The 12,148-nt window shown below is 28.9% G+C and overlaps 1 protein-coding gene across 1 annotated transcript in view; it reads right to left on the bottom strand.

Moving 5' to 3' along the window:
- Positions 1-12,148, bottom strand: part of LOC126898184 (uncharacterized) — a 34,983-nt gene that overhangs the window by 18,756 nt on the left and 4,079 nt on the right. Inside the window, exons 4-5 of the mRNA XM_050672124.1 lie at positions 10,666-10,983; positions 10,080-10,608 (exon numbers count right to left, since the gene is read on the bottom strand). Of these exons, the coding sequence (XP_050528081.1) occupies positions 10,080-10,608; positions 10,666-10,983 (847 nt within the window). The remainder of the gene's footprint in view (positions 1-10,079; positions 10,609-10,665; positions 10,984-12,148) is intronic.

Here is a 12,148-nt window from a genome sequence, read left to right as displayed (position 1 = left end):
CCATGTGTGATGAGTTGTCTGCGGTACCAACGGGTAAACGGCAACGTCCCAGTGTTAGAATTCTAACGGAAGCCATTCCTTGCTGTCCAAAATGCGCATCAGACCTAGTTCGGTTTCACACTGGGTTTAAAATACTTTACCATTCATTGAAATTCAGATCCCACGCCGGTTAACATCACCATTGTTGCCATATTGTTGTTTTCTCCGCCGCAGATTTGAGTACTCCTTAGAATTCGTACTCGTCAATTTGAAACCCGAACCCGACTTATATGGTTGCAGGTAAAAAACCTTTACCCTTATATTGCTTATATTAACTTTATATTTCCCCTTAAACTTGATGAGTTCGCTGCCTCCCATATCAAATGCAAAGCACTTTGAACAAAGTATAGCGATCTCAAGAAGGTGAAGCCACCGGTCTTGTTTGAAAACAGACCAAGCATCTTCTTCCTCGAGGTCGAGTAACAAGGGTGATCCTTGGATAGGCTAGATGCGTCAATGTGCACCAGTAAATCGGGGCTGTCGGCTAAATCCTGGTAGAAGTCGCTGATTTTGAGCTGGTTGGTTTAGGTTTATGTATGTAATATATGAAGGATTTTGAGAAAGATTAAAAATATTTCTACTATACGGTTGTTCTCATCAGTATATGTAAATCAGGCTGATTGCGTCGCCATAATGTGGTTTTAATATGTCGTAGTAGTACTTGTAAATTATCGACTTGCTAATGTCAAGCACTGCTACACAGACGTATATAGATTTGATAAACTTGACAATCTTTGTGTTCATTATGACGCGCAAACCTTTCACCGTATTTGATATAATCGTTGAAGGTTGGTTAATTTACGAGCTTGCTTATCTTATCATTGAGCGTGCATTTATCAAAGACGGTATTATTCATTAATTTAAAAAATTTAAAAAGCATTTGCCGCCTGTTTCTGCATTTCTGTGTTCAAATCAATGTAGGGTTTCAATTAAGCACTTTTTTGAAATTCTAAAACGCGTTGCACCTGTTATATACATTATATATATGTATATATATTAATATCATATCTATCAGCTTTAGGTTCGATGTATATACTTTATCGAATTGCAGTCCGTGTGCAATCGCCTGTTTCATGTTGACATAATGTACGACGTACCCTTGTTTTGGTTTCTAAGTGCCTATTACTTTGGTCCCTTTGGAACCCGGCGGTACATCGTTGACTGGCAAGTTATTGTGCTCGTTATGCAGCTCTTATGGATACGATATATCTACTTCATATTCCGTACTACCAGTATCCGAGAGCAAATGGTGGTTTGGTTGGGTTTGTTCATTCATTCATCAAGAGGATCGGCTCCTTCATTTTACCGGAAGCCACCGTACGGCAAGGACTGACTCATTAACCACACATACAGGTTATTGCCTGTAGTCTTTTATTACACGTATATATATATGTATAGATTACTTACAGTCTTGGTACACGATCCATGAGTCTGGTTTTGTCGAATCGTAATTTGGTGTCGTTGGACTATTGGCCTTTGCGTAGTGCTTGACGGCCTGTACCATTCCATCACGAATGCCCTGTTCCATCATTAATTGAATGCCGTGCGACACAAGTCGCATACCACTTTCTCTCCATGCCTGCGCACATCACCAACAGACATTCAGATGGGAACGTTAATTTTACGCAACAATTTGGAAATGTTGCGCGGCACTTCCGTTACAGTCATTACTAATAAATTGGCGACCTCTTCGTGATTCTCATACCCACGGTATATCACTGATGATAATGGTATACCATGGAGTTCGAGGAGCTCGGAGTGTGAATCCGTACCCCTGTCCGAAAACACGTCTTCCTCAGCGAGCATAATCTTGAAATCGTCATTGACCGCTCCCACAATGTCCGTGTCGGACAACAACACCCTATCCCGTGTCTTAAAGGCACGGTCCTCGGGCGATGCTAACGATCGCGGTATATGGTATTAAACCTCCATTTTAAGATTATATTTAATCGGGCGAACAGCTGCATTGTCACCTGGGATTTAACAGGATGCAGAAAATCTCGATAGCTTGCGAAATTTTCCACGTTTTTCCGATAAAAACAAACGGATCCCCACTCCATTGTGGAATTAATCTTGATGAAATTTTTCGTGTCCGGCAAGTGTATACGCAACCTTTTCGATTTTACCCTACAGTTGTTAGCGCTACATTTAACAGAATGATGGTGTGGAACAGTCGAGGAAGAGATAGCTACGAAAAAAATGTGTATAAAACAATTTTTGATATAAGTGTCGAAAATATCGAAATATTCAATCAACTTTATAAAAGCTTACCTTATGCAGCTTACCAGTAAAATGTACATAAGCCATTGTTATTCGATTTTAAATTAAAATAAAAAAAAATAAATGAATACTAGTCCTTGTATACGTTTAACCGAATATTTTTAAGTGATATGTTAGCGAGCCGTTAATAATGCATAATCAAAGAGTGAATAATATAATTTTAAATATGGTTTGTTACTGTATTATACTTCACAAGTATACCGTATATCGCGAGTAAAATGACGCAAGTATATCAAGTGGTTTGAGAAAAAAGTATTCAGGTTTCTACGTGTTATACATAAAGTAATACATTACATTTTTATAAAAGCCACCCAAGAAATTATAAATACAAGCCAATAAAATGAATCTTTATTTATAAAAGTGTGAAAAAGTTCATTCTTAAACGTAAGTGTAATATTTATACATATTTGTAATTTCGATATAAAACAGACGTCTTTGTAAAAATTATGACCGTCTGCCATCTCATATATGTTTGATTAATGTGAATGCGATCCGTCGTACCACTAGTCGAGAAAATTATTTCATTAATTGCAAAAATAATTAATTGAAGTGTTACAGTATTAATTTATAACTGTGGGAGGAATACGAGTAATAATTCAGACAAAATATATATGACATTAATCGATAAGAGTATTACAATTATGAGGATTATAATAATATTATAATTATTAGAATACATGTTCCAGCGATTATCGTCGTCGATGTTGGCGGTAGAAGTTTTTATTTAAGAATGTGTTTTGCTAAACATCTCATAATAAGAAAACTTGAACTATTCTTATTGTTATTATATATTGCCGACAAAAAAGTACTGATTTATTATTTATTATACGAATAGCTCAGCTTATAACTCGTATATTAATAATTAGCGTTCGACGTAATTGACGGCGACATCGCCGCCGTCGTGTTAAGCCACCTGCTGTATTAATCTCATGTGCGATNATGTTAAGCCACCTGCTGTATAAATCTCATGTGCGATAGTATAAAATAATATAATCATGTATAAAGCCATCTGGCATACAATGTCTGTTTCGAACAAAAATGTTTTTTTACAAATTAGGTAAAATTAACATTTTACGTACGGACTTTATCTAAATGTATGCATGTCATATATTAAAATAGCGCATTCGCTGTTTAAAATACTTACTTTTCCCCTTCAAAGACCACGCATATTTCCTACTCCTTCCACATAGGCCACGCCCTATTACTTTTCATATCGGACTGAATCCTTTTTTTACCCTACTCTATATCATATTATCATATACTCATAGAAATAATAAAAGNATATGGATTTACTAACATTTATATAATATATAATATAGCTGTATTATATAGACCAAATTTTTAAATACATACGAGAAAAATTTAATTTTTCTAGATTATTAATCTATTTTTAAAACTGTAAGAAGAATTAAAATTTAAAAGTCCTAGCTAGAGTAAACCATCCTATCTTAAGTGAGGAACTCTTAATATGCTTATTACTGATATCACGCTCCCTTAAATCATCATAATTATTTATGAAGATAAAACACACAGGAGAAATATCAATAACCCGGTGATGGAAATTGAAAGGGGAAATGGAGTTTTTAAAGACGGAAAATAAGAGGACGGTGTGGATTGTCGAGGGAGTCATAAATGATAAATGTGGGATAGATTTGCTAGTTGTGTAAAGAATACTGCAAAGGAGATTGTTTGTGAGAGTAGGAGTAGAATGCCAGAAAACATCGAACCTTGGTAGTGGGATGAGAACGTTAAAAAAATCATAGAAAGTAAGAAAAAGCAATTCAGAGTATGGCAGAAAAGCAAAAGGAGAGAAGATTGGATGGAGTATAAATGCTTGAGCAAAGAAGTCATGTGTGCAGTAAGTAAGACAAAGTTTATGAAGTATTAAGAGTTTTATTAGGAACAAAGGAAGGCGAGAAAGAAAAAGAGAAAAGATCTAAAGATTATCATTATATAAAGTGTATAAAAGTGTTTATAATAAGGTATTCTCGGCTGATGCCGATGTGAAAAAAGGTGGAAACAGTATTTTGAAAAAATTACTGAATGAAGAGTACCCAAAAGAGACATTAGAGGTAATTTCATGGAATGATGGACTGGTAATTCTAAGTAGATCTTTGGAAGGCTGTTGCATCGATGAAAAAGAATAAAGCAGTAGGACCAGATGAAGTGCCAGTAGAAGTATAAAAAATAATTGGCGGTGTTAGCATAAGTTGGTTAAAGGATCTTATCTTAATAAAATCTTAGCAGAAGGGAAAATTCCAAATGAATGGAGGAATAGTATTATAGTGCCGATATTTTAATTTAAAGGTGACATAGAGGAGTGTGGAAATTATAGAGGCATAAAACTTATGAGTCATAGTATGAACATTTGGGAAAAGGTAATAGATAAGAAAATAAAAAATGAGACATCGTTATCTAGAAACCAGTAAGCCAACAATGCAGCCATTATTTTGTGTAATACAATAGAAGATATGTATGATGGCACTTGTATCAAAGTAAAAAGTATAGGAGGAATAACAGAAGGTTTTAGGATAAGAGTAGGAGTGCACCAAGGATTTGCTTTAAGCCCTTACTTATTTTCTATAGTAATGGATGAAATTAATAGAGAAATATAAGGAGGCGCCTCTCTTTGTTGCATGTTGTTCGCTGACGAATATAATTTTAAACAGATAAATAAAAAGTTAAATAAAAAAAAAAAGGTAGCAAAGTGCAGTCATGGCACACATAAATTCGATGCAAAATTATATTGTAAATAATGTTTAAGAGATTAGTGGATTATTACAAAAGCAACATCAACTTCTTTCATTATTCCTAATTAGTCCTTCTATTTTTTATAAGTAAAATATATGAATAAATATCTATTATTAATAAATAGTAATTAAATATTAAATTGATATTTAATAATTTAGTATCGAGATTTCTATGCTAAAAAATTATAAAACAGCTTATTCATTGGCAAACGTATATAAAATTGTTAATAATGAATAAATGGTCTATAAGGAATTTTTATCCAAGTCAAAAATATACTTTTCTTAAGAATTTTTTCACTATGATTTAAAATCTGCATTTTTTCCATCATCACTAATTTTTTATACTATTGCTAATTAGTTAAAAACTTTAGGATACAACTATAAAAAATATAATTATGATTATGGGCCATCCATAAATTACGTCACACAAATTTTAGAACTTGTTATAGGTTGTCACATTTTTAAAACCCCCTTCCTATGATGTTACATTACACCTTTTTAAAATTTATGCATGTATTTAAACATAATAAAAAAAAAAACTGTTATTTTCCTCTTTTTCTTATTTTTGTTAAACAATCTTTAATATAATCAACATAAAGTCAATAATGTAATTTACATTTTAACATGTCACAAAGCTTTTGACCCCCCTCGCGACTTGTCACACTTAGACTCTTTACGATGATAGCCTCCCTCATTAACGTGTGACGTAATTTAATGATGGCCACATATTTCAATTGTATAATCTATTTAAACACCAAGAGTTACATAGAATTGATTAATATTTCTATTCAAATAATTTATTACGATATAAACAAAAAATATATATGATTTAAAAGAAATTTTGTGCTTTTTTTCATAAACTTACTGTTGATAGTTATTATATAAGTTCTTGACCATATATCAATTTAAACAAAACTTCTTTTAAAATCTTTTTTAAAATTTTATATTTAATGATATCAAATTCATACTTGCCAATTGAACTAAAAAAAAGGTTAAGTGTTCAACATTTATAAACTATAAACTTTCATAAAAATCAACTTTAAAGGTCCAAAAAATAGGTTAAACAAGATATTTTCAGACGAAATTTTACATGGATTATTTTTAACATATTATAATCTATTTTGTTGTTATAAATTAGTAATACTCTCAAAAAAAGAGACGATGGATGAAATCTAATTACAGATTTGAAATCCTCGCAAAAACATGGTTTAGCAAAGTATATTTTGGTCTATGTGATTAAAAAAGAATTTTTTTAGAGATGATTTTACTTTGTAATAATGTAATTTGTGAAGATATTTAATTAAAAAATTTTTTTTATGAAGTTCTAATTTCTTACAGTAGATATTTGTTTAAATTTCTAAAATATTATTTTTTCTAATATTTATTTATTTATTTATTCATTCATTTCTACGGACAAATATCCAATTTACATTATATATAATTTTTATCAATTATATAATATAACATAATACAATGAAAATAATAATAAAGGAAATTATTGACTATTTCTTACGGACATTAATATATTTATTTGGTATTTTTTTACGAATAGTTTTTGGTTGTGTGAGGTTTATAAAATAAGTCATTGTTTCAAGTGCAATAGTTATTAATTTTAAAGTAAATTTGGCCAAATATCTATGAGTCGTCAATCATATTTTTAAAAAAAAAAAATTTAATAATTTGGAAGAACGATTTTATATGATATGTTTCTACAAGATTTTAAAGTATCTAAGTTTAACAAATTTAAAATTTGTTCGTACCCAGAGTGAGGAGTTCATGGGATATTACATTTATAACATATCTTAGGACATTATTTTGCACTCTTTCCCCAATTGATCATTTTGTCCTGCATTGTTATGTCCCAAATGAAAGGTATTCTAATAAAGAACGTAGTAGAGAGGTATAGAGACATTTAAAAGCAAGTAGATCATGAAAATTGGAACAGTTTCTTTTTATCATTCCAAATACTGCTAAAGCTTTATTTTTAATCGCGTTTACGTGGGCGTTAAATAACAGTTTGGAATCAAATAAGATTCCTAAATCTTTAATTAATGAGGAACGTAGGTTAATGTCACTTAAATTCTAGTTAAAATGAAGGGGATTGTCTTTTTGGAGTAAGTAACAATTTGACATTTATCTATGTTCAGTGAAAGGCCATTTGAAATGCACCACTCGTTAAATGCAACTGAATCATCTTGAAGTTGTTTGATATCCATCAATGGAAATAATAGATTTTAGCATCATTAGCAAATAATAGGATGTTGGAGTGTGTGATGGAGGATACAACATCATTTATAAATATATTAAATAGGAGAGGGGAAAGATGATCACCTTGTGGTATTCCAGAAATTACTTTTCTAAACGTTGATATAAATTTTTTATATTTAACAAATTGGATTCGATGACCTAAGAAAGAGTTAAACCATGATCGAAGGGATTCAGCAAATCCTATTTTATGTAATTTATTAATTAATAAAACGTAGTTAACTCTAACAAAGGCTTTTTCAAAATCAGTATAAACAACATCAGTTTGATGATTTTATTATATGATGTTTTATAGTTATTAAATTAGTAAGAGATGATGATTTATTATTTCTAAATCCATGTTATTGAGATATCAGAATATTTTTAAACATTGGTGTAAGCTTATTATTTATTATTTTGGAAAATATTTTTGGTATGATTGAAATTATTGATATGGGTCGATAATTTGAAATTAATGAATTATTTTCTTTTATGAGAATTGGATTGATATATGTAGATTTCCAAAGTGCTGGACATGAGTCGCTGTTAAAAGAAATATTGAATAGATTTGTAATAGGTGGAGAGAGCATGAATCTGCAGTTAAATAAAAATATAGGATAGAGTCCATCAGGACCAATAGCATTTTTATGCGAAAGAGTATCTAGTTCATTGAATACGTCAAGGAGTTCAATTGATAGTATATTTAACGAATTAATAGACTGAATTTTATTAGATTGAATGTTAATATTAGTTGAAGCTATATCTTTATAGACTGAAGAAAAGTACTGACTAAATATATCTTGGCCATTTTCAGCTTTAGTTTGGTTAAAAGACATTGAGTTAGGCTGACCGGGTCACTTTTTAAGGTTATTAATGAAAGATCAAAATTTCTTAGGATGGTATTTAAAAGATTTTTGAATATGGTTTAAATATCGGGAGTAATCAAGTCTGCTTAAAATTTTACATTGGGCACGTATGGAGAGAATTTTAAATAATTATAGTGCGAGTTAGACAATTTAAAAATAGCATGTTGGTTTTTTTTTTAGTTTGATAAGTTTTATTGAGTTTTTAGAAAACCAACAGAGAAATTTAGATTTGAAATATTTTTTCTTAGGAATAAAAGAATCTATAGCATAAAATAGGAGCGAATAAAAGTTCTCTGTAATTACTGAAATATTATTACTGGATTTGAAAAACTCAATCCAGTTGTTTGAATCTAGGAAAAATTAAATATTATAATAATCATCTCTATGCCAGTCGTATATTTCCTTGACAAAAGATAGGGTAGAGTGTGAGTTTGGCTGAGTGTAACTAACATTAATAGGAGGATGATAATTATCTACAGGAACTATAGCATCCGTATTTAAAGATATAACATGAGAATTGGAATTGGATAAAATAAGATTAAGTATTGAACCATAGCAATTGGGTATTGTATTTATTTGAAATAGGTTAAGAAAAGCTAGGTTTTCTAAAAATATAGTTTCAGATATAACGTAAATATTATAAGCTTTAATTTAATATATATATATATATATATAAAAGTGTCGTTGTTTTCGAAACACATTCAAAAATTAATTTCTTTTTTCTATATGCATTTTTAAGTTTTGAACCCTCTCCCCTGTATAAAGGGTTATGGTCCTATTCAAAAAAAAAGTATGTCACATAAACGAAAAATATAAATAGTACTTATCTTAAACAAATTATAATGATCTATACAATTTTCGAAAAGTTATAGTATTATAAAGTTAAAAATATAAGATGTAAAATCGAGAATTTTAAAACAAAAATAGCACACAGTATACATTTTCACCGTGAAGACATAATAAAATCCGAAATTTTTTTTTCCATAATAAAGAATATTACATAAAGATTAATTTAAGATATATATAAAAGTGTTACTTTCAAGAGTTAATTTTTTATAAAAAAGTTGTTATTTTTTAATCCCTTCCTGTGATCAGGTAAAGGGTCAGATTTATAAAAAAAATATATCATTGATAGGTAAAGACATCATGCATCTATAAATAAAAATTACATTGATTTGGTCATTTTGGAAAGAGTTATGTAGTTTTAAGTAAAAAAATTGAAAAAATTAGCAATTTTTAAATTTGTAATTTTTTTGGAGATATCCCCTATTTACTGGTAACGAGGGAAATTATTTCAATTTTCGAGGTTAATTTCTTCGACTAGATACGATTTGTAATTTTTTATTAACATATTGTTGAAAGAAATCGATTCGGTGAGAGCTGAGAAAAAGTGGTAACATACACAAAAAAAAAACACATCATAGTAAAATTAATACATTCTCAGATTCGCATCGAAGCTAAAAGTAAATACAAAAAATCTAAATTAANATCATAGTAAAATTAATACATTCTCAGATTCGCATCGAAGCTAAAAGTAAATACAAAAAATCTAAATTAACATTTCCATATGTGTATATAAATTTTTGTCCTGTACACCCAGAGAAAAACCTCGATCTATATAATAAATTCATTGTTCAATTTGATAAATATATCATTACTATTGAATCTATGATATATTTATCAATATGATTTTTTTTCTTATCTTGAACAATAATTATTCATAAGAATAATTATTTTGTTCCTATTAATAAAACATTATCATAAACCCTCGATAAAATTTCTCTATCAAAATTGATTGAGGTTTTTCTTTGGGTGTACTGTATGCTAAATAAAATATATATTGTCATATGAAAGTTATAGATCGTATAATTAATATTTTGGGTTGACAATTTTTACTAACCAGCTACTCTCTCTGTAAAGTTTAGGTAGTTGTCGTCAATATTTTCTAAATATTTTTGATTAGGTAAATCTTTTTTGTCCATATCATTTGAACAATTGGGTAGAGTAGATTTCTCTGATGATACATCAATACTAGGCTTTTTATTAATAGACTGCTTATCCAAATCAATAGAAGGTCTACAAGTTTCCTGTCTTAATAATCTATACGAATTATTAGAATTTTGAGACGAGGGTCTATGTTTCATATTCGTTTGGTTGGATCGAATAGATGATCTAGATAAAGGCTTTTTTTGTTCTCCTTCGTAAGTAGTTAATCTTGATAGAGATCTATTCGACTCGCGAGAATATATTGAAAGCCGAGAGGAAGGTCTGCTGATTCTTCCAAACGACTCTACTGATTGTCTTGAGCTAGGTCTGATTGAATTTGCATTAAGTATTGGTAGTACACGTTCATAGCCAGATCCCGGTTTATACTGTGATAACGACGAAGCTGGCCTTGAAATAATGGAATTTCCTGTATAAGGTCTTTCCTAAAATAAATTCGTAAATTTTGTTAATTAAAAAAAAAAATTCATAAAAAAACCTACACTATTATTTAGTTTATATCGTTTTTGGTCCCGACGAGGATGATAACAGGTTTCATAATACTTTTTTTTTTTTGCTTCTGTGCTATTAATTAAATTTTCATTTTGTTTTTCCAAAAATTCTAGATAAAACTTCATAGTGATCTTTTTGTTTTTTACTTGTAACTTCCCAATTCTAGGAAAAGGAAGTTCACAGTTTTTCTCTTCATACAATAACTTTCTAAACGCTGTTATCACTTCTTTATAACAATGAGTGACCATATTAACATCTAATCCATAATCTTTAGAAACTGATAATAGATTTAATTTATGTTGATGAATCTACAGTTGTAAAATATCACAATACTATTAATATATATCAAATTATGTTACTATAAATTTTTTTAAGATAATTTATACCCAAAAATTAGCTAACAATACTAATAATATCTGAAATACACAAAAAAAAATAAAGAAAATAATTTTTTTAAAAACTGAGAAAATCTTATTTGAAATTTCAAAACGCCTTTTTATTTTATAATACACCATAACCTTCGAGGACTATTACATTAAAATAACCTACTGTTTCTACTACTTAGGTCAGTCTCAAAAATATATTTTGATATATCAAATATTTTGTCACTAAAATCTTAATTTTTAAAAAAAAAATTGACTTTTAAAGCAAGCCAGTTGCTTTGAAAATATGCTATGCGTGCTCTGTTATTCAAACTATATATAATTGCGATTCATAAACGTGATATTGGAGAAAAATTGGAATAACAGCTTATTAGCTATTTTATGAAAATTAAAAAAAATATTATTGTTAAAATTAATATTTAGTCAGGAAATTTTATAATTACTATTTACTATAATTTATCAGAAAAGCTCGATTTTTTGCATTTTTATCGTAATAGATAACTTAAATAGAAATTATAGTTATCATTTCTAATTAAATTTTGGTTTTTAAAAAGATTTTACCAATGAAATATTCAGAACATAATTTATTTTAATGATTTACTTTAACTAAAGAAACTAATCAAAATATTATTAAAAAAATCTACTAAATTGAGCGTATAATAAAATTTATAATTGTAAAAACGTTTTACCATATTAAATATTAACATATTACCAAAATGTGGAATATTATAAACTGGTAATAGTAAAATTATTTAATTTTGTAGTTCAAACGTATTTTAATATTTATAAAAAAATATTTTAAATGATAGGTAAATATCTAAAGTGTCTATAAGTGTCCAACAGCTTATTAGCTATGAAGCAAATAAAGTGACTGCTACATTTAAAATAAGAAAATATGTTAATGACAATAAACAACATGACTTCTTGTGTAAATTAACAACGAGATTGTGTAGAATTTATAGAAACTTTAATGGATAATACGGTTACATTTTATTTATAATACTTTAATAATTATCAAGTTATTACAATTATAATTGTAAAAATAATTTTGCAGTTAATAGTAACGAAATCTTGTGAAACGTTCTTATGG

Source organism: Daktulosphaira vitifoliae, unplaced genomic scaffold (genome assembly GCF_025091365.1).
Source record: "Daktulosphaira vitifoliae isolate Bord-2020 unplaced genomic scaffold, ASM2509136v1 Scaffold_2, whole genome shotgun sequence".
NCBI classification, from domain to species: Eukaryota; Metazoa; Arthropoda; class Insecta; order Hemiptera; family Phylloxeridae; genus Daktulosphaira; species Daktulosphaira vitifoliae.
The sequence above is the reverse complement of the archived record's forward strand: the minus strand, read 5'-3'. Positions and strand labels throughout refer to the sequence as shown.